At 37.3% G+C, this 24,616-nt stretch overlaps 1 protein-coding gene across 3 annotated transcripts in view; it reads left to right on the top strand.

Annotated features, from left to right (window-relative positions):
• Positions 1–24,616, top strand: part of COPG2 (COPI coat complex subunit gamma 2) — a 164,698-nt gene that overhangs the window by 96,824 nt on the left and 43,258 nt on the right. For all 3 annotated transcript variants that reach the window (XM_519383.9, XM_024358044.3, XM_054687707.2), the window contains exons 10-17: positions 9,854–9,987; positions 10,903–10,970; positions 13,018–13,206; positions 19,100–19,195; positions 19,508–19,751; positions 21,799–21,874; positions 22,886–22,989; positions 23,581–23,706. In XM_519383.9, coding sequence (XP_519383.3) covers positions 9,854–9,987; positions 10,903–10,970; positions 13,018–13,206; positions 19,100–19,195; positions 19,508–19,751; positions 21,799–21,874; positions 22,886–22,989; positions 23,581–23,706 — 1,037 coding nt within the window. The remainder of the gene's footprint in view (positions 1–9,853; positions 9,988–10,902; positions 10,971–13,017; positions 13,207–19,099; positions 19,196–19,507; positions 19,752–21,798; positions 21,875–22,885; positions 22,990–23,580; positions 23,707–24,616) is intronic.

Raw genomic sequence — 24,616 nt, 5'->3', positions numbered from 1 at the left:
CCTCTGGGTAGATACCCAGTGGTGGGTTTGCTGGATAATGGTAGATCTACTTTTTAGTTCTTTAAGTAATCTCCACACTGTTTTCCATAGTGGTTGTCCTAGTTCATATTCCCACCAGCAGTGTAGAAGTGTTCCCTTTTCACCATATCCACACCAACATCTATCTTTTTATTTTTTAATTATGGCCATTCTTGCAGGAGTAAGGTGATACCACATTGTGGTTTTAATTTTGCATTTCCCTGATCATTAGTGATGTTGAGCATTTTTTTCATATGTTTGTTGGCCATTTGTATATCTTCTTTTGAGAATTGTCTATTCATGTCCTTAACCCACTTTTTGATGGGATTATTTGTTTTTTTCTTGCTGATTTGTTTGAGGTCCTTGTAGTTTCTGGATATCAGTCCTTTATCAGATGCACCATTTGCAAAGCTTTTCTCCCACTCTGTGGGTTGTCTGTTTACTATGCTGATTATTTCTTTCGCTGTACAGAAGCTTTTTAGTTTAATTAAGTCCCATCTATTTATCTTTGCTTTTCTTGCATTTGCTTTTGGGTTCTTGGTCATGAAGTCTTTGCCTAAGCAAATGTGTAGAAGGGTTTTTCCAGTGTTCTAGGATTTTAATGGTTTCAGGTCTTAGATTTAAGTCTTTGATCCATCTTGAGTTGATTTTTATATAAGGCGAGAGATGAGGATCCAGTTTCATTCTCCTACGCATGGCTAGCCAATTAGCCCAGCATCATTTGTTGAATAGGATGTCCTTTCCCCGCTTTATGTTTTGCTTTCTTTGTTGAAGATCAGTTGGCTATAAGTAGTTGGGTTTATTTCTGGGTTCTCTATTCTGTTACATTGGTCTCTTTGCCTATTTTTATACCAGTGCCATGCTGTTTTGGTGACTGTGGCCTTATAGTATAGTTTGAAGTCAGGTAATGTGATGCCTCCAGATTTGTTCTTTTTGCTTAGTCTTGCTTTGGCTATGTGGGCTCTTTTTTTGGTTCCATATGAATTTTAAGATTTGTGTGTGTGTGGTTCTGTGAAGAATGATGGTGGTATTTTGATGGGAATTATGTTGAATTTGTAGATTGCTTTTGGCAGTGTGATCATTTCACAATATTGATTCTACTCATCCATGAGCATGGGAGGTGTTTCCATTTGTTTGTGTATGATTTCTTTCAGCAGTGTTTTGCAGTTTTCCTTGTAGAAATCTTTCACCTCCTTGGTTAGATATATTCCTAAGTATTTTATTTTATTGCAGCTATTGTAAAAGGGGTTGAGTTCTTGATTTGATTCTCTGCTGGCTCACTGTTGCTGTATAGCAGTGCTACTGATTTGTGTACATTGATTTTGTAACCTGAAACTACTGAATTCATTTATCAGATCTAGGAGCTTTTTGGATGAGTTTTTAGGGTTTTCTAGGTAGACAGTCATATCATCAGTGAACAGCAACAGTTTAACTTCCTCTTTACCAATTTGGATGTCCTTTATTTCTTTCTCTTGTCTGATTGCTCTGGCTAGGACTTCCAGCACTATGTTGAATAGAAGTGATGAAAGTGGGCATCCTTGTCTTGTTCCAGTTCTTGGGGAACGCTTTCAACTTTTTCCTGTTCAGTATAATGCCGACTGTGGGTTTCTCCTAGATGGCTTTTATTACTTTAAGGCACATCCCCTCTGTGCCGATTTTGCTGAGGGTTTTAATCATAAAGGGATGCTGGATTTTGTCAAATGCTTTTTTGGCATCCTTTGAAATGATGAAGTGATTTTTGTTTTTAATTCTGTTTATGTGGTGTATCACATTTATTGACTTGCGTATGTTAAACCATCCCTGCATCACTGGTATGAAACCCACTTGGTCATGGTGGATATCTTTTTGATATGCTGTTGAATTTGGTTAGTTATATTTTGTTGAGGATTTCTGTGTCTGTGTTCATCAGGGATATTGGTCTGTAGTTTTCTTTTTTTGTTATGTCCTTTCCTGGTTTTGGTATTAGGGTTATACTGGCTTCTTAGAATGATTTAGGGAGGATTCACTCTTACTCTGTCTTTTGGAATAGTTTCAATAAGATTAGTACCAATTATTCTTTGAATGTCTGATATAATTCAGCTGTGAGTTTATCTGGTCTTGGACTTTTTTTTGTTGGAAACTTTTTATTACCATTTCAGTCTTGCTGCTTGTTATTGGTCTGTTCAGAGTTTCTATTTCCTCCTGGATTGATCTAGGAGGGTTTGTATATTTCCAGGAATTTATCCATCACCTCTAGATTTTCTAGTTTGTGTGTATAAAGGTGTTCATAGTGGCCTTGAATGATCTTTTGTATTTCTCTAGTATTTTGGTTTTAATATCTCCCTATTCCTTTTTAATTGAGCTTACTTGGATCTTCTCTCTTCTTGGTTAATCTTGCTAATGGTCTATCAATTTTGTTTATCTTCAAAGAACTAGCTTTTTGTTTCATTTATCTTTTGTATTTTTGTTGTTGTTGTTGTTTCAGTTTCATTTAATTGTGCTCTGATCTTGGTTATTTCTTTTCTCTTGCTGAGTTTAGGTTTGCTTTGTTCTTGTTTCTCTAGTTCCTGGAGGTTTGACCTTAGATTATCTATTTATGCTCTTTCAGACTTTTTGGTGTAGGCATTTAGTAGTATGAACTTTCCTCTTAGCACCTTTTTTGCTGTATCTCAGAGGTCTGTATATACTATTATTGTTCAGTTCAAAGAATTTTTTAATTTCCATCTTGATTTCATTGATGACCTGACAATCATTCAGGAGCAGATTATTTAATTTCCATGTATTTGCCTGGTTTTCAAGGTTCCTTTTGGAGTTGATTTCCAGTTTTATTCTACTGTGGTCTGAGAGCGTACTTGGTATAATTTTAATTTTCTTAAATTTATTGAGACTTGTTTTGTGGCCTGTCATATGGTTTATCTTGGAGAATGTTCCATGTGCTGATGAATAGAATGTATATTCTGCAGTTGTTGGGTAGAACGTTCTGTAAATATCTGTTAAGTCCATGTGTTGTAGGGTACAGTTTAAGTCCATTGTTTCTTTGTTGACTTTCTGTCTTGATGACCTGTCTCGTGCTGTCAGTGGAGTATTGAAGTACACCACTATTATTGCGTTGCCGTCTATCTCATTTCTTAGGTCTAGTAGTAATTGTTTTATAAATTTGGGAGCTCCAGTGTTAGGTGCATATATATTTAGGATTGTGATATTTTCCTGTTGGACTAGTGCTTTTATCATTATATAATGTCCGTCTTTGCTTTTTAAACTATTGTTGCTTTAAAGTCCATTTTGTCTGATATAATAGCTACTCCTGCTCACTTTTGGTGTCCATTTGCATGGAATACCTTTTTCCGCCCCTTTACCTTAAGTTTATGTGAGTCCTTATGTGTTAGATGAGTCTCTTTAAGACAGCGGACTTGGTTGGTGGATTCTTTTTTTTGAGACAGAGTTTCGCTCCTGTTGCCCAGGCTGGAGTGCAGTGGCGTGATCTTGGCTCACCGCAACGTCTGTCTCCCAGGTTCAAGTGATTCTCCTGTGTCAGCCTCCCGAGTAGCTGGGACTACAGGCATCCACCACCATGCCCAGCTAATTTTTGTATTTTTAGTAGAGACAAGGTCACCATGTTGGCCAGGCTGGTCTCAAACTCCTGACCTCGTGATCTGCCTGCCTCAGCCTCCCAAAGTGCTGAGATTACAGGTGTGAGTCACCGCACCTAGCCCTTTTACATTCAGTGTTATTACTGAGATGTGAGTGAGGTATTATTCTATTCATCATGCTGGTTGTAGCCTGAATACCTTGTTTTTTATTTTTCATTGTGTTATTGTTTTATAGGCCCTGTGAGATTTTTTTCTTTAAGGAGGTTCTATTTTGGTGTATTTCAAGGTTTTGTTTCAAGATTTAGGACTCCTTCTACAGTTATTGTAGTGCTGGCTTGGTGGTGGCGAATTCTCTCAGCATCTGTTTATCTGAAAAGAACTTTATCTTTCCTTCATTTATGAAGCTTAGTTTCACTGGATACAAAATTCTTGGCTGATAATTTTTTTTTTAAGGAGGCTATCGATAGGACCCCAATCCCTTCTAGTTTGTAGGGTTTCTGCTGAGAAATCTGCTGTTAATCTGGTAGGTTTTCCTTTATAGCTTACCTGATGCTTGTGCCTCACAGCTCTTAAGATTCTTTCCTTCATCTTGACTTTAGATAATCTGATGACTAAATGCATAGGTGATGATCTTTTTGTGATGAATTTTGCGGCTGTTCTTTGAGCTTCTTGTATTTGGATGTCTAGGTCTCTTGCAAGGCCGGGGAAGTTTTCCTTGATTATTCCTTCAAATAAGTTTTCCAAACTTTTAGATTTATCTTCTTCCTTGGGAACACCAGTTATTCTTAGGTTTGGTCATTTAGCATAATCTCAAACTTCTTGGAGGCTTTGTTCATTTGTTTTGTTGTGTTTTGTTTTTTTAAGATTCTTTTTTCTTTGTCCTTTTTGGATTGGGTTAATTTGAAAGCCTCGTCTTTGAGTGCTGAAGTTTTTTTTCTTCTACTTGTTCGATTCTATTATTGAAACTTTCCAGTGTATTTGTCATTTGTGTAGATGTGTCTTTCATTTCCAGAAGTTGTGAAGGGAGTGAAGAGGACTCTGTGAGGGTCCTTGGTTGTAGTTTTGTTTAGTGCGCTGGTTTTCTCAAATGCTGGTTGTGCTAGCAGTGAAGTTGTCATGTATACTGACTCTGGACCTCTGGTTAGCCAGGATGTTACAGGTGGTTGAATTTGTTGTTTTCTGTTTTCTTGGATCAAGGTTGTTCTTTTATTAGTTGCTGCAGTGGCTTGAATTGGTTGGCCTCCAGCCAGTAGGTGGCGCTTTCAAGAGAGCATCAGCTGCAGTAGTATAGGGGGGATACAAGCTTGTTCTGAGGTCACTTGGGTAAGTATTTGGGTTTCTCAAGGGATGATTGGGGCCATAGAGCTCCCAAGAGATTATGCTTTTTGTCTTCAGCTACCAGGGCAGGTAGGGAAAGACCATCAGCAGGGGGCAGGGTTAGGCATGTCTGAGCTCAGACTGTCCTTGGGTGGGGCTTGCTTGCAGCTGGTGTGGAAGATGGGGGTATGGTTCTCAGGCCCATGGAGTTATGTTTTATGTTCCCAGGGGGATTATGGTGCTTCTGCTGCAACATACAGGTTACCATGAAAGTGGGGGAAAGCTGCCAGTGACAGGTCTAACCCAGCTACCACACAGCCAACAAGGCCAGTCTCTCTCCCACCGTGCCCCACTAATACCACCGAGTTTATATCCAGGCAGCTGGTGAGCAGGGCTGAGATCTTGTCCCCCAACGATTAGTTTTATTTGTTTATTTTGAGACAGAGTCTCACGTTGTCGCCCAGACTGGAGTGCAGTGGTGCGATCTCAGCTCACTGCAACCTCCACCTCCCAGGTTCAAGCAATTCTCCTGCCTCTGCCTCCCGAGTAGCAGGGATTACAGGCATGTGCCACCATGCCTGGCTAATTTTTGTATTTTTAGTAGAAACGGGGTTTTGCCATGTTGGCCAGGCTGGTCTCGAACTCCTGACCTCAGGTGATCCACCTGCCTCAGCCTCCCAAAGTGCTGGGATTACAGTTGTGAGCCACAGCTCCTGGCCTATTATTTTTAAATTATATATTTCTCCTTCCTTTTGTCAAGTTTTGCCTTATGTCTTTTGTGGTTCTATTGTATGAGTATGTTTATCATTGTTAAATCTTCCTGATGCATTCACCTCTTTAACATTGTGTAATGTCTATCCTTGTTGCATAACATTTTTGTCTTAAACTCTTATTTTGTCTGCTATTAATATAGCCGTTCATGATCTCTTACACTTACTGTTTGTATGGCATACATTTTCCGGTCTTTTTAATTTCATCCTATTTGTGTCTTTGAATCTAAAGTGTATCTCTTAGACATCATGTAGTTGGATCTTGCTTTTTAAACCTGTCTAGCAGTTTGTCTTTTAGTTGGAGTATTTAGTATATTCAAATGTAATATAATTATTGTTGGGTTTACCTTTGCCATTTTGCTATTTGTTCTGTGTTAATTTCCTGTCTTTTTTGTTTCTCTCTTCTTCTTTGATTGCTTTTGAGTTAAAAAATGTTTAGTATATCATTTTAATACCTTCATCAATATTTTAACTTTAAAAAAAGTTTTTTCATAGGTGTTCCTCTAGGAATCATAATAAGCATTTTAATTTACCACAGTCTACTTCAGATAATACTAACTTAATTTCAGTAAAATTTAGAATCTTTGCTCCAATATAGTTCTGTTCCTTCTCTCCTCCTATTTGCTATTATTGGCATGTGTGTTATCTGTGTATATGTTAAGAACTCGACAATGTAGTGTTACAATTATTGCTTTACACAATTTAATGTTCTTCACAGTAGTTAAGAAATGAGAAAAATTGTAGAATCTTTCATATCAATTAATATATTTACACTTTCTGATGCTCTTTATTTCTCCCTGATTATTCATGTCACTGTCTACAGTCAGTCTTTCAGTCTATTCTTCTTTTAGTATTTTTACAAAGCAAGTCTGTTAGCAATGAATTCTCTCAGTCTTTGCTTCTCTGGGAATGTCATTTTTAGCTTTCAGTTTTGGAGGATAGTTTTGTTGGATTATAGAATTCTTGTTTTTTCATTTTAGCACTTTGAATATGACATTTTACTGTCTCCGTCTTCCATTGTTTCAGATGAGAAATCAGCCATTAATCATACTGATTTTTTCCCTGTACAGTGTGATAAGTAGTTTTTTTCTTGCTGCTGTCAAGATTTTATCTTTATCTTATGCTTTCTTTGTTGTTGTTTATATATTTATTTATTATTTTTTCTTTCCAACTTTTATTTTAGGTTCAGGGGTGCATGTGCAGGTTTGTTACACAGGTAAATTGCACGTCATGGGGGTTTGGTGTACAGATTATTTTGTCACCCAGGTGATGAGCGTAGTACCACCCAGTTGGTAGTTTTTTTATCCTCATCCTCTCCCACCCTACACCCTCAAGTAGGCTCCAGTGCCTATTGTTCCCTTCTTTGTGACCATGTGCACTCAATGTTTAGCTTCCCTTATAAGTGAAGACATGCAGTATTTGGTTTTCTGTCCCTGTGTTAATTTGCTTAGGATAATGGCCTCCAGCTCTATCCATGTTGCTGCAATGGACATAATCTCATTCATTTTTATGGCTGCATAGTATTCCATGGTGTATATGTACTACGTTTTCTTCATCCAGTCCACTGTTGTTGGGTATCTAGGTTGATTACATGTCTTTGCTATTGTGTGTAGTGGTGCAGTGAACATATGAGGGCATGTGTCTTTATGGTAGAACTGTTAGTCCAAACTGTACCATTTTGTAAGCCCCTTGTCATTTCACAGACCTTGATCAAAGTGAAACATTCCTTGGGGGACTGGGCCGTGAGAAACATCCTGCCCGACTGCCTGACTTTCTTATCACATTCTGCTGGGAAAAAGTCCAAGGAACATCACTGTCACATCCTGCCAGAACAAGGGCCAAACCACCTCATCATGGGAACATCTTATCAACATCCTCCCGGGCAGCAAGCCATAACCCTCAGACCCCTCCCTCCCAGGCCTAAAATTGCCCCAGCCTGTAAGCAGAGGTGGGCCCCGGCATTAAGCTGGTGCCCCGCCTCTGCAGGTCTTATGCTGGACATAAAACCTGCATTGCTGTAGAGCCGCCAACTCTCTCTCAGTCTTTCTTTAATCCTCGCCTTCTCATCAAAACCTAAGAAGAACAATTCATATTCCTTTGGGTTCGTATTTAGTAATGGGATTGCTGGATTGAATGGTAGTTCTAAGGTCTTTGAGAAATCTCCAAACTGCTTTCCACAGTGGCTGAACTAATTTGCATTCCCAACAGCAGTGTGTAAGCATTCCCTTTTCTCTGCAACCTCACCAGCATCTGTTATTTTTTGACTTTTTAATAATAGCTATTCTGACTGGTACAAGATGGTACCAAGCATATGAAAAAATGGTCAACATCACTAATCATTAGAGAAATGCAAATCAAAACCACAATGAGATACAATTTCACACCAGTCAGAATGACTATTTTTATGCTTTCGACAGTTTCACTCTGATGTGTATATATTTGAATATTTTTGTATTTATTCTGCTTGAGACTTTTTGAGCCTCTTGGGTACATAAATTAATGTTTTTTCTAAATCAAACTTATGAGGTTTTCAGCCATGGTTTCTTCTTATGTTCTTTTTCCCCTTTGTGTCTCTCTTTTCCTATGAGAACTCCTATCATCCAAAATGTTGGTACCCTTGGTCATGTTACACAGGTCTCCAAAGCACTGTTCATTTTTCTTCCTTCTTTTTTTATTTTCATCAGCTGGTTTATCTCAGTAGATCTACAAGTTTTCTTATTCTTTCATCTGCCTGTGCAAGTCTGCTATTGAACTTTTTCTGGTGAATTTTTCATTCCAGTCATTGCACTTTGCAAATCTAGAATTTCTATTTGGTTTCTTAAAAAAAAATCATTTCTGTCACTTTATTGGTAGTCTCATAAGACATCTTGTTGTACTTCCCTTTAAATTAAATATTTTAGTTTCCTTTAGTTCTTTGAACATATTTATATTAGCTGACTTAAAGTTTTTGCCAGTAAGTTCAACATCTGGGCTTCCTCAGGAATAAATTCTATTGACTACTTTTTTTTTCCCCATAGATGGGTCATAGTTAAGTATTTCTTTGTGTGTCTCATAATTATTTTGTCAAAAACATTATATTTTAAATATTATAATGTGACAACACTGGTAATCAGACCTTCCCTTTCCCTATCCCTGGGGTTTGTTGTTTTTGTTGTTGTTTGTGACCTTCCTGGACTATTTCTGTAGTCTTTATTCTGTATCTTGTATAGACACTGAAGTCTTTGTTTGATTAGCTGAGTCACAAATAATAATTTGACAGATTTTCTTAAATGCTTTAAACCAGTATGTCTCCCATCATTTTCCAACGGGTGCTGTGTATGTTGGGGTGTGCTTTCCATGCCCCAGGAGTTCACAGCTCTGCCTTAGCCTTCACTTCCTGCTTTGTGCAGAGCCTCAGAGTCAAGCAAAGGTTAGAGAGCGGAGCTCTGTCAGGTCTTTAGTGGCTGTTTGCTTAGCCCTGCACGTGCACATGACCTTCTGTATCCCCAGAAATATTTTAGAAATTTTCAAAGCCCCCTAAGGACATCTCATTTCTCAAATTTTCCTTTTAAGTTTTTTGGCCAGCCTCTTGTTTGCCCCTGCTAAAATTGCTGCTTCTGGTAGCTGCAAGATTAACCAAATACTACTGATTTTTTTGGACAAACTCCCTGGGCATAGGGCTTTTCATGCTGAATGAGCTCTTGAGTCAGGTGAAGTAAAGATTAGCCTGTGAATAGGGCTTTTCTAGGAGCACCAGACAGGTCACATAGTGACAGTTCTCTGGGGATGAGATTTTGGCCCAGAGCTGCTTTTGTAGCTAGGCTGCTGGCATTCACAGTTACTGTGGTTCTGAGGCTGCTGGTTTCCAAGACTGCTATGGAACTGGGAAGAGGTGCATGGAAATTGAGAATGAGTAGGTTAAAACACCAGAAAGCTCACCATTTTTACTAAGATTCAGCTACTTTTCTTAAATAGATGTTCAGGATTGTTGCAAATCTTTGATTAATTTTTTAGAGTTCTGCAAAAGTTGATTTTGACAATTTTGCCAGTGTTCTAATTGCTTTGTGATGAAATGAATTTTTAGAAATCCCTCATCCACCATTCCAGAAGTGCCTCTCAATCTGCCTGTGCTTTTAATCCCTATGCATATTGCCTCTCTATTTGATATCTAAATAATGGCCTATAAATATTTATTGGCAGCCATGAAAGTCCACTGTTTGATTTCATTGAGAGCTGCTTGCGAAATAAACATGAAATGGTTATTTATGAAGCTGCTTCAGCTATCATCCATCTTCCTAACTGCACTGCAAGAGAGTTGGCACCTGCTGTTTCAGGTTTGTTTTATATTTGATGGCTGGCTTTTATGTTCCTAAGTTTTTGCTTTAAGTTTCATAGGTCTGCAGAATAGGTATTAAGAATGTTTTTTGAACACTAGCTCTGTGTATATATAGCCTTTGCATTCTGATAGCTTATATGTAGATAGTTTATTTTAGTTGTTCCTTACTTTATTACTTTTTTTAATGTTTCTAGTTCTCTATATAAAACTTTTGAAAGAATTTTATTTATATGTACATAGTTTATTAATAATAGTTCTTTATTGCTTTTTTTAAAAGTTTCTGTTTCCTCGTATGAAACTTTTAAAAACATTTTACAGTTTTCCTTGGTGTTTAAAAAGCCCATTTGTTTTCAGAACTGTCAATATTTCTACCATTTAGTTCAGGTATTAATGGGTATTCTAATTTTTTTTTAAAAAGAGCAAACTTTGTTTCCTATTTAAGTTTTTATAACTGACCAAAAGTGCTTTTTCTTTTTTTTTTTCTTTTTTTTTTTGAGACGGAGTCTCACTCTGTCACTGAGGCAGGAGTGCAGTGACACGATAGCTCGGCTCACTGCAAGCTCTGCCTCCTGGGTTCACGCCATTCTTCTGCCTCAGCCTCCCGAGTAGCTGGGACTACAGGCGCCCCAAAAGTGCTTTTTCTATTTTGATGTTACATTTTTCATGTAAATTTTTGATGCTGTGATAAAATTTATGCATATTTTGAATGTGATTCATTATGTACTATATTTTCAGCTATATGGTATATGATGAGATAAGGGATATTCACAGCATATATAGGTAATATTCACTGTATCTATATCTGTATTTTACTTCTTCAACTTTTCTATAGTTCTCTTAAGCCAGGAGTATTCACGGTATGTATATGTAATATTACTTAATGTTACATATTATTATTATTATTATTTTTTAGTTCTTCAGCTTTTCTGTAGTTCTCCTAAGCCAGCCTTGAGATATGCAGCTGTGAGGACCTTGAACAAGGTAGGTGTTTCTTTGCTAATTATTGACTTATATCAGTATTTAATTGAGAAACATTAAATGTGAAGCATTTGGTTTTCTCTCCAAGGTTAGTATATGTGATTTGTGGGCTTCACCTCTACAACACTTCACTTGTATTTGTGGCCTTGAGTATGCTCATTTTTATTATTATTTAGCTGAAGATTATAACTCATTTCTGACTTCTAAGCGTTTTATATTCAAGAGCCACACTGTCCAATATGGTGGCCATTAGCCACCAGTGGCTATTTCAATTTAAATTAATTAAAATAAAAAATTCAACCCTCAGTCACATGAGTCACACTTCTTGTACTCACAGGCACATGTGGTCAGTGGCTATTGGACAGTGCAGATCTTGAACATTTCTGTCATTGAAGAAAGTTCTCTTGCACAGTGCTGGTCTACAGCAGCCCTGTCCAGTAAAAACCCACTGTGAATCACATATGTGATATTAAATTTTATAATAACCACATTAAAATTTTTAAGGTAAAATTAATTTTAATAGTACATTTTATCATAATACATATAATATGTCATCTCAACATGTAATAGATATTTTTACATATCTCAAGTTTTTGACATCCAGTATATTTACATTTACAGCATACTCAGTTTGGATTAGCCACCTTTCAAATGCCTGGTAGTCACATGTTGCTGTTGGCTATGTTATTAGACAGTATAGATTTAAAGGATATAATACAGAAACACAGAATAAATTAAATAAGCATAGAAAATGTAAATGAAAGTTAAATATAATAGAAGACTTGTCATAGGCAATACATAATTATAAATTAATTGTGTAAACAGTCGAAGAAAAGAGAAGTTTAGAGCAGCCATGGAAGAAACCTTTATAGAACAACAATTTAAATGGTTTTTTATTTATTTATTTTTTTTGGAGACAGAGTCTCACTTTGTCTCCCAGGCTAGAGTGCAGTGGCACGATCTTGGCACACTGCAACCTCCGCCTCCCAGGTTCAAGCGATTCTCATGCCTCAGCCTCCCAAATAGCAGGGATCACAGGCACCTGCCACCACGTCCGGCTAATTTTTGTATTTTTAGTAGAGACAGGGTTTCGCCATGTTGGCCAGGCTGGTCTCAAACTCGTGACCTCAGGTGATCTGCCCACCTCGGCCTCCCAGAGTGCTGGGATTGCAGGTATGAGCCACCAGGCCCAGCCTAAATTGTTTTTAAAGAGTTGATACAGGTCTACAATCCCTCATCTCTAATCTTGGGGCCAGATGTGTCTCAGAATTTGCTTTTAGTTAAATTTTAGAAAGGTTATATGGTGTTATCTCTTATTTACTAACCCCAGTGGGCCTGGGGCAGCATCCCACCATTAAAAAACATTAATATTTTTGCACAAAACATATGACTGTCCTTGTCAAGTGGTATAAATTAAGAATTAAAGAGTTTTGCATTAGTTTGGGTCATGTTTTACTGTTAAATGGATTTTCATCCCAATGCTCTGCTTTCCAGAGTGTTTTCAGATTTTCCAAATTGTGGGTAAGGGATTCCATACCAATATTGGGATAGACAAGGAGGTGGGACAACATCAACAAAAACAAGGATTCAGGAGAATGGCAGACCATGTAGTAACCATAGATAATGCAGTTTGGCTGGAGTTTGCGTCTTGAAATGCAGCAGTATTTTTTAACTGATAAGATATTAACAGTCTTTGTCGAGCACTGACTACTATGCTAGATCCTGTTGTCAGTACTCCTAACATCTAATAGAATAGATGTATATGAACACACGTACTATAAGGAAATACAGGCCAATTATAATTTTTTAAAAATGATAATGTTAGAAAGGTTAGAGGAACCTAACAAAAGAGAGTACGATGCTATACTCTGGCCGTTGATCATTTATTAAAAGATATACCTTGTTAACTGGAGCCATTCTTTTTGTTTTTGAAACAATTACTTTTAACTTATCCTGTCCTCTTTGGATTGCCACTTACCTCAATTAAAATTTAAGTTCTGGCCTTTATCAAAAGCAATTTGCTTAATTTTTTTTCTTGCCCTTCCACAAGGTGGCAATGAAGCACCCCTCTGCTGTTACTGCCTGCAATCTGGACTTAGAAAACTTAATCACAGACTCAAACAGAAGCATTGCTACCTTAGCCATTACTACACTCCTCAAAACAGGAAGTGAGAGCAGTGTGGACCGGCTCATGAAGCAGATATCTTCTTTTGTGTCTGAAATCTCAGATGAGTTCAAGGTAAGAGTTTAAACATGATCATATTTTCTCCCAGTCTGTTGGCTGCCTGTTTATTTTCTTAACGGTATCATTTGAGAAGCAGAAGTTTTAAATTTTTATGAAGTCTAATTTATCAATTTTTTTCTTTCATAGTTATTACTGTTCCCTAAGAAACCTTTATCTACTTATTTTCTCATGCTTTAGGCTAAATGCTTTATGGTTTTAGATTTTACATTTTAGGCAATGATCCAACTTGAATTACTGTTTGTTTGGTAAGTTCAGTATTTTTTCCATACCTATATCTACTGTATTCCACCATAATTTGTTGGAAAGACTTCCTTTTCCCTGTTGGAGTGCTTTGGCACCTTTGTCTACAAAGCAAATACCCATATATTTTAGGTATATTTTTGGGCTTTGTATTATGTTACTGAACTGTTTGTCAATCCAGTACCAGTACCACACTAATATTGATTAATGTAGCATTATGGTACCTCTTAAGTAGTGTGGTCTTCCAACTTTTTCTTTTTTAATATTCTGGTTCCTTTGCATTTCCTATGAAATTTAGGACCAATTTATCAATTTCTACTAAACAAGCCTGCTAGGATTATGACTGTGTTGAATCTATAAATCAATTTGGGGAGAACTGACATCTTAACATTATTTTTCTATTTCATGAATATGGTATATCTCTCCCTTTAGATCTTCTTTAATTTCTCTGAGCAGTGTTTTGTAGTGTTTACTCTAGAGGTCTTGCAAATCTGTTGTTAAATTTATATCTAAATATTTTATGCTTTTGATATTTTATTAAAATTTTTATTTTATTGTTTACTATTAATGAAAAACTTTTAAAAAATACTTCTCCATATTAACTTGGTATCCTGTAACCTTGCTGAGTACTTTTACTGGTTCTAGTCATCATTATACGTATTCCTTGAGATTATCTATATAAATAATTGTGCCATTTGTGAATAGAGGCAGTTTTACTTCTTTATATCCAATCCAAATGCCTTTCCTTTGTTTTTCTTGCCTAATTAAAAAAGTACTTCCAGAACAGGGTTGAATAGAACTGGTGAGAGTATGTCAGAGATGATTTTAAAAAAATAAATAAATAAATTTCAGTTAAAAGAATAAAAGTAGAAACATTTTATTGCTTCATTCTTTTTTTATACTCAGTCAAGTAATATAACTAACCCTATTTACTCTCTACTTAGTATGCATCCAGACTTTTAAAAAACAAACTTTACCCATGTATTCAAGCAGACAGTTTTGTGCATCTGGTGTAGCAGTTGCTGTTCTAGTTTTTTCAAATTGCATTTGTAGGAGTGAGTTTTTTCCTAAAGACATGTATTTGTTATTAAGATACCTTGGCTTTGATTTTGAGTGCCTGTGGTAGTGGGATCTTTGTATGACCTCTTGAGCAGTACACAGGGTCAGTGGTCTCTATGATTCCTCAGTGACTTAGGGTACAGGCATTAGTTGAGGTTGTGGTGAAGTTTAGCTGGGGATCTGGACACATAGTCAGTCAGTCTTTGGGCTCCAGTAGTGGCAGCAGCACACCAAATGTGCCTATTTTTAGGCCCAGCTTACACTGGCTCCAGTGTTTGTGGGTACTAGAGGGCTATCCTTGGGCCTCCAGGTGGCTTGCTAGAAAGAGATACTGAGAGCAGTGAGCCCAGTGTGTGAGTGGGTTCTCCGGCCCCTGGCAGCTGGGGTGGTGTGGGTGATGGGCAGTAGTGATGTTGGAGCAACCTACAAGGACACAGGCAGTCTTATGTTGGTGTTGGCAGAAGCTGCAATGGGTTGGGTAGGCTGCATTTTCCCCATTTTCTTTAGGATTTTTAGTCTTTTGTTTCCTTAATTTTTTTGTATATTCAGGATATTAGCTCTTTATCTGTGAAAGATGTTATGAATATCTTCTCCTGGTTTGTCATTTCTCTTTTGACTTTTCTTATGATGTCTTTTGACATGCAAAAGTGTTATTTTTTTTAGGTAGTCATATTTGCCAACCTTTTATTTTATTTGACTTTGAATCATAATTAAAAAGTATATTCCCTTCAAATTTTAGAGTAATTCACTCATGTTCTCTTCTAATACATTTATAGTTTCATATTTTACATTTAGATCTCTGGTCCGTTGAATTTTTTTATTATATATGCTATAAACAGATTCAATCTTATCCTTTTCCATTGACTACACAGTTAGTTGCCCCCCAAAATTTTATTTAAAGCCAGGTGTGGTAGCTCACACCTTTAATCCCAGCACTTTGGGAGGCCGAGGCAGGGGCATCACTTGAGTCCAGGAGTTCAAGACCAGCCTGGGCAACATAGTGAGACCCTGTCTCTACAAAAAAATACAAAAATTAGTCAGACATGGTGGTGCACACCTATAATCCCAGTTACTTGGGAGGCTGAGGTGGGAGGATCACTTGAGCCTGGGAGGTTGGGGCTGCAGTGAGCTGTGATCATATTGCACTCTGTCCTGGGCAACAGAGCAAGATCTTCTGTATTAGTATGTTGTCACACTACTATAAAGAAACACCTGAGACTGTGTAATTTATAAAGAAAAGAGGTTTAATTGGCTCACAGTTCTGCAGGCTGAACAGGAAGCATGGCAGCATGGCAGCATCTGCTTCTGGGGCAGCCTCAGGGAGCTTTTACTCACAGTGGAAGGCAAAACAGGAGCAGACATCTTACATGGCAGGAGCATGACCAAGGGGGGTGCGGAGGAGTGTCACACACTTTTAAATGACCAGATCTCACAAGAACTTACTATCACAAGAACAGCACCAGCAGGGAAATCCGCCCCCATGATCCAGTCACCTCCCACCAGGCCCCACCTCCAACACTGGCAATTACAATTCAACATGAGATTTGGTTGGGGGCACAGATCCAAACCACATTACCTTATCTAAAAAAAAAATATTTTAATTTTTTCTGTAGACGGGAAAGCTGAAAGAAAATTTTTAAGACCGTCTTTGTCCCAGTAATTTCAGACATCATCTTTATCATATGTACTTGAGTTTGTATGTTCATACAAACTCAAAAAAGTTGCGTATGTACTTGAGTCTGTTTCTGGAGTGTCTTTTCTACTTATATATTGGTCTGTTTATTCATATACTACTGCTATACTCTGTTCTAAATATAGAAGCTTTGTAGGATGCTTAGCCCTCCATCATAGTTCTTTATTTTCATTGTTTTCCTGGCTATTCTTGCATGTTTCTTTCTTTTTTTTTTTTTTTTTTTTTTTGTGATGGAGTTTCATTCTTGCTGCCCAGGCTGGAGTGCAACGGCGTGATCTCTGCTCACTCTGCACCCTCCCCCTCCCAGGTTCAAGCAATTCTCCTGCCTCAGCCTCCCAAGTAGCTGGGATTACAGGCACCTGCCACCATGCCCAGCTAATTTTTTATGTCTTTAGTGGAGACGAGGTTTCACCACGTTGGCCAGGCTGTTCTCGAGCTCCTGACCTCAGGTGGTCCACCCGCCTCGACCTCCCAAAGTGCTGGAATTACAGGCATGAGCCACCATGCCCAGCCACATGTTTATTTTTCTAATGAACTTTAGTATCAAGTTGTCTAGCTTCATAAAAAACCTTGTTGACATTTTCTGTTGGGATCACATTAAATTCATAAGTTAGGGGAGAATACATATCCTGATGATGTTGGAACATCCTAAGAACAAGGATGTCTTTTAATTTGTTCAAATCTGCTTTTATGCCTTTCAAGAATGTTTTATAAAAAATATTTTTATATTAGTTTTGAATGGTTTTAAAATGCTTATTTCTAAATAATTTACCTTTTTCATTGCTATTATAAATGTTTTTTATTCCATTTTATCTTCTACCTGGTTATCATTTATGTATATGAATATTACTGGTTTTGCATGTTAATTTTATATCCTGCTACCTGGTGAATTATCGAGTTAGTTTTATTATTCATTCTCTAGGGTTTTCATATATACCATCATGTCATCTAAAAATAAAGATATTTTTGTTTGTTTTGTCTTCTCCGATTCTTGTTTCTTTGTTTTCCCTTATCTAATTGCATTGGCTAATATCTCCAGAATAATGCTAAATAATTGTGGAGATAGTGGCATCCTTGCATCACTTCTGACCTCAATGGGAATGCCTTTCAGGGTTCCATATTAAGTAATATGCTGTCATTAGGATTGAAGTATATATGTTTATGTTATGGACATATCCATCTGTTCCTTTTTTTTCAAGAATGTTTATTAGGAATGGATGTTGGATTTTATCTAAGGCTTTTCAGCATTTTGGATATAATCCTTTGACTCATGAATGTGATGTTATTTTATCAATTTTCTAATGCTGAACCATCTTTACATTCTTGATAAACCCCATTTCATCATGGTGCATTATTTCTTTAAGGTAGTGTTAGAATCTATTAACTAATATATTTCTTAGAATTTTTACATCGGTATTTATAAATGATTTTAGTCTGTAATTTTTCTTTCTGTACATATATACCATCTTTATTAGGCTTAAGTATCATTGCTTCATACAAACATTATGGAGATTTTCTTTCATTTTCTATGCTCTGAAACTGTATATATGGATTTGGGGTTATCCGATTGTTGGTAGACAATTCTAAATTCTCCATGAGTCTCTTCTCATTTCTGCACATCTTGCAAGTTAGGCGCTAACTGCCCTCTGTTTCCTGCTACCATAACTGTATTCCCTTTCTATAATACAAGACATCTTCTAGCCTTAGAAGATAGAGATCATGTCTCCCTCTAAAGGAAAGGGAAGATTTCCTTGCAGCCCCAGGAAATACTAATAGTATTTAGAGCAAAAAGCCCTCTGGAGCAAAAAGTAAACATGTTTATGGTCCAATATAATAATGTTTTCCTTCGGAAAAAAGGACAGGCGTACTTACTCCCCACTGTAAAATGTTCAGGTTCCATCCTTAGGGTTCTTATTCAGTAATGCAGCCTACTGCAAGACCAGGTATTATCTGGCTCTCTTTGCATTGCACTTTGGGAATTGGGGCTCAGGAGACCCACCCCAAAATGCTCACACTCTGGCTACTGCTACTGCTGTGAGTAGTTAACTGTCTTTCATCGCTGAGCCAGGAGTCTCTTGTTTTCTACCAGCATCCATGAAATTGTGACAGGTTAACTTAGCCACAAGCAGGGTAAAATCTCACATTCTTCACACATCTTGACACTGGTCTTTATTTTTATTTTATTTTATTTTATTTATTTTTTGAGACAGAGTCTCTCTCTGTCACCCAGGCTGGAGTGCAGTGGTGCGATCTCAACTGACTGCAACCTCCGCCTCCCAGGTTCAACCAATTCTCATGTCTCAGCCTCCCCGAGTAGCTGGGACTGCAGGCCCACGCCACCACACCCGGCTAATATTTGTATTTTTTTAGTAGAAACGGTATTTCACCATATTGGTCAGGCTGGTCTCGAACTCCTGACCTTTGGTGATCCACCCACCTTAGCCTCCCACAGTGCTGGGATTACAGGCATTAGCCACCGTGCCTGGCTGACACTGGTCTTTAAAATTGTGGTAAAATTCCCCTAGAAACCATTTTGTGAAGTAGTTCCTTGATAGCTTTCTCTATTCTTCTATGGAAGTCAGTCTGTTCAAGCTTTTTATCTTTATGGTTCACTTTAAAATCTTTGATGTGATCATTTGTCTGAGGCAGAGGGAAGGGATTTGTTGAATGAACTTTATTTTTACATTGCTTTGTATTTTCCTTTGTGGTTTCCTTGGTTATCTTCCATGAAGAACAATTATTGTCATTTTAGGCAACTACAGGATCTTCTTAGCTTGTAGTATAAAGTATGTTTAGTAGCCATAATTATAAAGATGAGTGTCTTTTCTGTGTTTGCTTTTTATAGGTGGTAGTTGTACAGTCATAAAAATGAATATTCTTTTTGTTTTTCTACAGGTGGTGGTTGTACAGGCAATTAGTGCTCTCTGTCAGAAATACCCTCGAAAGCACAGTGTCATGATGACTTTCCTCTCCAACATGCTCCGAGATGATGTAGGTAGACTACTTTTTAATCATAGGAAGTTGCTGTCTTAAATTCTTAGGATTGCCATGAAATACCATAGTGTTTTAAGATTTCTTTATCATCTCAGTATGCCTCTCAAGTAGTACACTAAGTCTGGTTACTGTCTTATTACTAAACATGCCATTGCTTTGCTTTCCCCACTTGGAGAAAAAACACTTTTGTTTCTTTCATAAAAGGTGGGAAATGAAATTTGAATATTATAAGCATAAACCTTGGAGTGTAAGCATTTCTCCAAAATGTGTCCCTAGAATGAATGGCAGTTTTATCTTCTTTTTTGCCAGGGAGGCTTTGAGTACAAGCGGGCCATTGTGGACTGCATAATCAGCATTGTGGAAGAGAACCCTGAGAGTAAAGAAGCAGGCCTAGCCCACCTTTGTGAATTCATTGAGGACTGTGAACACACTGTTCTGGCTACTAAGATTCTACACTTGTTGGGCAAAGAGGGCCCTAGAACGCCTGTCCCCTCCAAATATATCCGTTTTATTTTTAATAGGGTTGTCCTGGAGAATGAGGCTGTCAGAGCTGGTGAGTCATTGGGACACTGATATTGACGATGCTGATCTTTTGAAATACTTAAGAGAGTGATAATGAAATTGGAAAATGAGGTTGCAGGATTTATTGGATGGTGGGATTTTAGAGCATGCTTAGGGCCCAGATATCTTTCTTTGTACTCAGTTTCCACCCTCATTTTTGCCTTAGATTAGACAAATAACCCTTCGCTTTCAGTAAGATAGGAATACTATGATGGCTCATCCGTTTTTTCAGTTATAGCCGTAAGCATGAATGTTTGTAGAATTTGTTTATGTGTTTCTATATATATATTTTTAAGCGACTTTTCCTCCCTAATCTTTCTTTCCCTTAGCATATGAATAGATCCAAATCTCTCCCATTAAAGATGTAAACTGTCTATGAGCCTTTCACTAGCTACTGACTCTATACTTTCCTTCCCCTCGGAGATAAACTTGAAGTAGCCGTTATTAGCTACCTGCATGAATTCATTATCCATTTTTCTCTTTAACTCAGAATAATGTAGCTCTCCCTTAAAAATCCTCAAGTAATTTTATTGAAAATTACTTATAAACTAGTTGTAAAATCAAGTTAGATACTTTAATGTTCTTACCTTTGTTTACACTCAGTCCACTTGATGTGCTATTGACTGAACACTTCGTGAAACCCCATAGCCTTGGTTTCCACCTACATGTTTCCATCACTCCTCACTCTTATTTATAGAGCTCCTCTTTCCAGCACCATTCCTTAAAATATTAGTTCTCTGTAAGATTTTGACTTCTCAACATCTACATTCCTCTTGGTGATCATTTTCAGAGCTCTGCTAATAGGCTGTGACATTCCAATCATGTCTCTTTCCTGAACTTGTTTGTCCAAATAACTTAAAGCACTTCAAACTCAACCTGAAATTCAAACTAACCTCACATTCATCATCCACTCAGTTATCAAGATAGAATCTTGTTCTGCTGCCTTACAGCCCCTATCTGTTCTTTAGCAAAGCGCTTTCAATTGTGTCTCCTTAATATTTCTTCATTCTCTTCTATTTTCGTGATGCTGATTGAGGCTGTCATCCGTTTCAGATCCCTAGCTATCTGACTGCTTCTAGACTCACATATATCCAGCCTATTCTTTACACTCTGCTAAAAAAAAAAAAAAAGGCGGGGGGGGGGACTTTCAAATGTACAAATTTATCTCATATTTAATATCCTTTAATAATAATGTTGAGATTAAACCATACCCTAATTTTGTTTTATTGCCAGTCTCTCCCTTGTCTCTTCTTGCTCTCCAACATGGGTCCTATGCTCAGCCTTGCCCAACTGTCCAGTACTACAACACACTTTCTTCTCTGGGCAGGGGCCATTCGAACGTGTTATTTTCTCTGCCTCTAATACTCTTATCCTGCCTTTTTCCTCTGGCTAACAGTACTTGTTCTTCAGATTTTAGCTCAAGTAATATGTGTTAACTCTTTGTCTTAGTTTTCCACCACCAATTCGGATTTAGTTCCTTTCTGTGTATTCACATAGCGTCCTGGATATATTTCTTCCATGGACTTACCTATGATGTATTGTAATTCTCTCTCTACATACCTATCTTTCTCACTAGAGTGTAGCTCCTTGAGATCAGGGACATGTCTTTTATCTGTCCCAGTACCTAGCACAATTCCTGACAAAAGTTTGGTGAACAATGAATCTTTGTTGAATGAGAGGAATTTTAATAATAGAATTTCTTTTTATGCTTGGGGCTGGTTGTTTGAGATTAGAGCTTAATGACATCAGTGTGATATATAAGGGGTTGTGGTGGGGTGGAGATATAGCTCCTACAGAAAATCTATATGAATCTTTTTCCTCAATTTTTGGAAGATTTTCCTATTCAGAGCTCTCTTGGGCTTGCAGAATTCTATTTATGCTTAACAGTATCAAAGAAATAAGATCAAGAAACACTCAATAAAACAAGGGAGTTTATCTCCACTGAACATGGGGACACTTTTCTAATTTTTTTTCAAATGGTTATTGGTTAACTCTGAGAAACCAGTATTTATGTACCATAATTGTATGCTTCATTATAGCTGCTGTGAGTGCTTTGGCTAAATTTGGGGCTCAGAATGAGAGTCTTCTCCCAAGCATCCTTGTACTCTTACAGAGGTAAGTTAAATAATGTCTTTTTTTAAAAAAAATAAGAATTCTATATGGTTAAATAGTGAAATCCTCATTCTACCATAGGGCGGATGCACTCTAAGCCCTAAGAGTAGAGCTATTGGAGCAAGTCAGGGGTAAATGGCAATTCCTTTCTCTTTTTAGTAATTATGTATACCTCCCAATCAATTTGATGTGCTATTGACTAATCACTTCATGAAAGCCCCTAGCCTTGGTTTACACAATAGCCTACATGTTTCCATCACTCCTCACTCTTATTTATAGAGCTTCTCTTCCCAGCCCCATTCCCTAAAATATTAGTTGTCCATAGGGTTTTATTTGCTAGGTACATGTCACATTTGATTTTGGCTTTCTCTCACATGATTTTGAGAAAGTGACTTAAATACATGTGCCTCAATTTGTACAACAGGGGCTTACTTAAAAAACTGTTAGGTAATTCACTATGCAGAGTTAAAAATAATAGTTTTTCATTGTCTTCATGACTCTCTATTTGATGAGGAAAAGACTTGCTTTAGCAAACTGTGATTGCATCTTATAATTGAAGCAGATAAATTACAAGCCAAAGGTTGGCTAGTTTACGTAAAACAAATTGTCATTTGAGCAATAACAGTGGCTGGATTTTGAATTTATCTTTTTAGTATCCTTAGAGAGTATAATACTCCCATTTCCTAATTACAGAGAAGTCGAAGTCTTCAACAGGGTCATGTAGTTACAGATGGAAGAAAAGACTCCAGACTGCTATTTCATGTTCTTGTGCTCCTCGTTATTTTAATGCCTACTTATGTAGTGCTTGTGATTCACAGTAACAGTATTTCTTTAGTAATTCAGAGCAGTACCCAAGATTTGTGAAGACTTTAGGAGCCACTGTTGGCTATTGTTGAGCACTTTTTTAAAGATAGTATCAGATGACGACCTGAGCTGTGTCCTTTAGATTTGGTAGTAGAGCTATTGGAAGTCTTTGGGGTACTGTGACATGACTATTCTGTTTCCCCTGGACAGGTGTATGATGGATACTGATGACGAGGTACGAGACAGAGCTACCTTCTATCTGAATGTGCTGCAGCAGAGGCAGATGGCACTAAATGCCACGTATATCTTTAATGGTCAGTGAAAGCCAAGGATGTACACTTTTGTTCCTCAAATGGTGCCTTGGAAGCATATTTCATGATTTGCATATGAGCCAACTTCACTAGGCAAATGCTTGGTTTTTGTCTTTGAGTGCACTTCCATTTCTAGAGAAACCTGTGTTTATAGGATATTTTCTAATTTGGTAATGATAATTCCTATGCAACAATCTATAAGAATATAGATTGGGCCCTTACATTTTTTAGGAACGTTGCTCACTTATTCCTGGTTCTCCTTGAACTCCCTCTTGGATGGGTTTACGTTTTTCCCGTTTTCTTATGCTATCATTGTTCCCATATAGCTAAGTTGCTTTCTTTTCTGGGAGGTACATACATTTTGTTGAAAATGTGTATGCTATGCTTCCATGTTTCCTTGAATGAAATAAGTCAGTTTATAAGTTTATAAGGTAATTTCAAGAATATCCTTTATTTTTATATTTAGGTTATAAAGCTTTTGGTTATATTTTTCTCTTCCTTCAGAAAGCTTAGATAAATATTACAAACCTGGGCCTATTTGGATTCGAGGATTGGCAAGAGGTTATAATGCTGAGATTTCTCTATGTTTCACAGGTTTGACGGTCTCTGTACCAGGGATGGAAAAAGCCTTACACCAGTACACGTTGGAGCCTTCAGAAAAACCGTTTGACATGAAATCAATTCCTCTTGCTATGGCTCCTGTCTTTGAACAGAAAGCAGGTTAACTCTATTCGTTTTTCTGTGTATAAGTAGTTTTGCAAAACTAAAAAATATTAGCATATTGTCTCTAATACTCATTTAATTGTCACTCTTTTTTTTTTTTTTTTTTTTTGAGATGGAGTCTCGCTCCCGTCGCACAGGCTGGAGCACAGTGGCGCGATCTCTAGTCACTGCAACCTCTACCTCCCGGGTTCAAGCGAGTCTCCTTCCTCAGCCTCCTGAGTAGCTGGGATTACAGGCATGTGCCACCACACCTGGCTAATTTTTCTATTTTTAGTAGAGACTGGATTTCACCATGTTGGCCAGGTTGGTCTTGAACTCCTGACCTCAGGTGATCCACCCACCTCGGCCTCCCACAGTGCTAGGATTACAGGTGGGAGCCACCGTGCTCAGCCGATTGTCACCCCTTCTAAGTCTTTTAGATTTAAGACATATTTTTATTAGAGTTTAAAAAAAACTCCTGGTTTTTACATAAAAGCAGTAAGATGAAATGCACTCCAAAATGAAGGGTTTTTTTAAATGCAAAGCATTACAGTATCTGAAGTCAGTTGCCACTGTGCATCTCAGAGCAGTAATAGTGCTGTCGCCTCCTATTTTTATTTTCTGAAGTTGATAATCTCTAAGTTAATTGATTTTGTTATTGGAGGTTCGTCTTAAAAGAATTTATGGGAGACAATCATAAAAAATATTTCCAAAGAATATCTAACTTTAAAACTTATAAACAAAAACAAAAGAAGTCATAAATGTTTAGTGGTTAGAACACAAAACTGGGAAGAAACAATTTTATGCTTATTTTCAACATTTTCAGTTTTTCTGTTGATATAAGTAATTTTTCCTATTTTGATCATGAGAAGATTTTTAAAATAAATTGTTTCTCCTTTTCTGAGTAATTTTTGTACATTCCAGTCCA

Source organism: Pan troglodytes, chromosome 6, assembly GCF_028858775.2.
Source record: "Pan troglodytes isolate AG18354 chromosome 6, NHGRI_mPanTro3-v2.0_pri, whole genome shotgun sequence".
Classification (NCBI taxonomy): domain Eukaryota; kingdom Metazoa; phylum Chordata; class Mammalia; order Primates; family Hominidae; genus Pan; species Pan troglodytes.
Note: the sequence above shows the minus strand (reverse complement) of the source record. Positions and strands in the feature narration are given on the sequence as shown.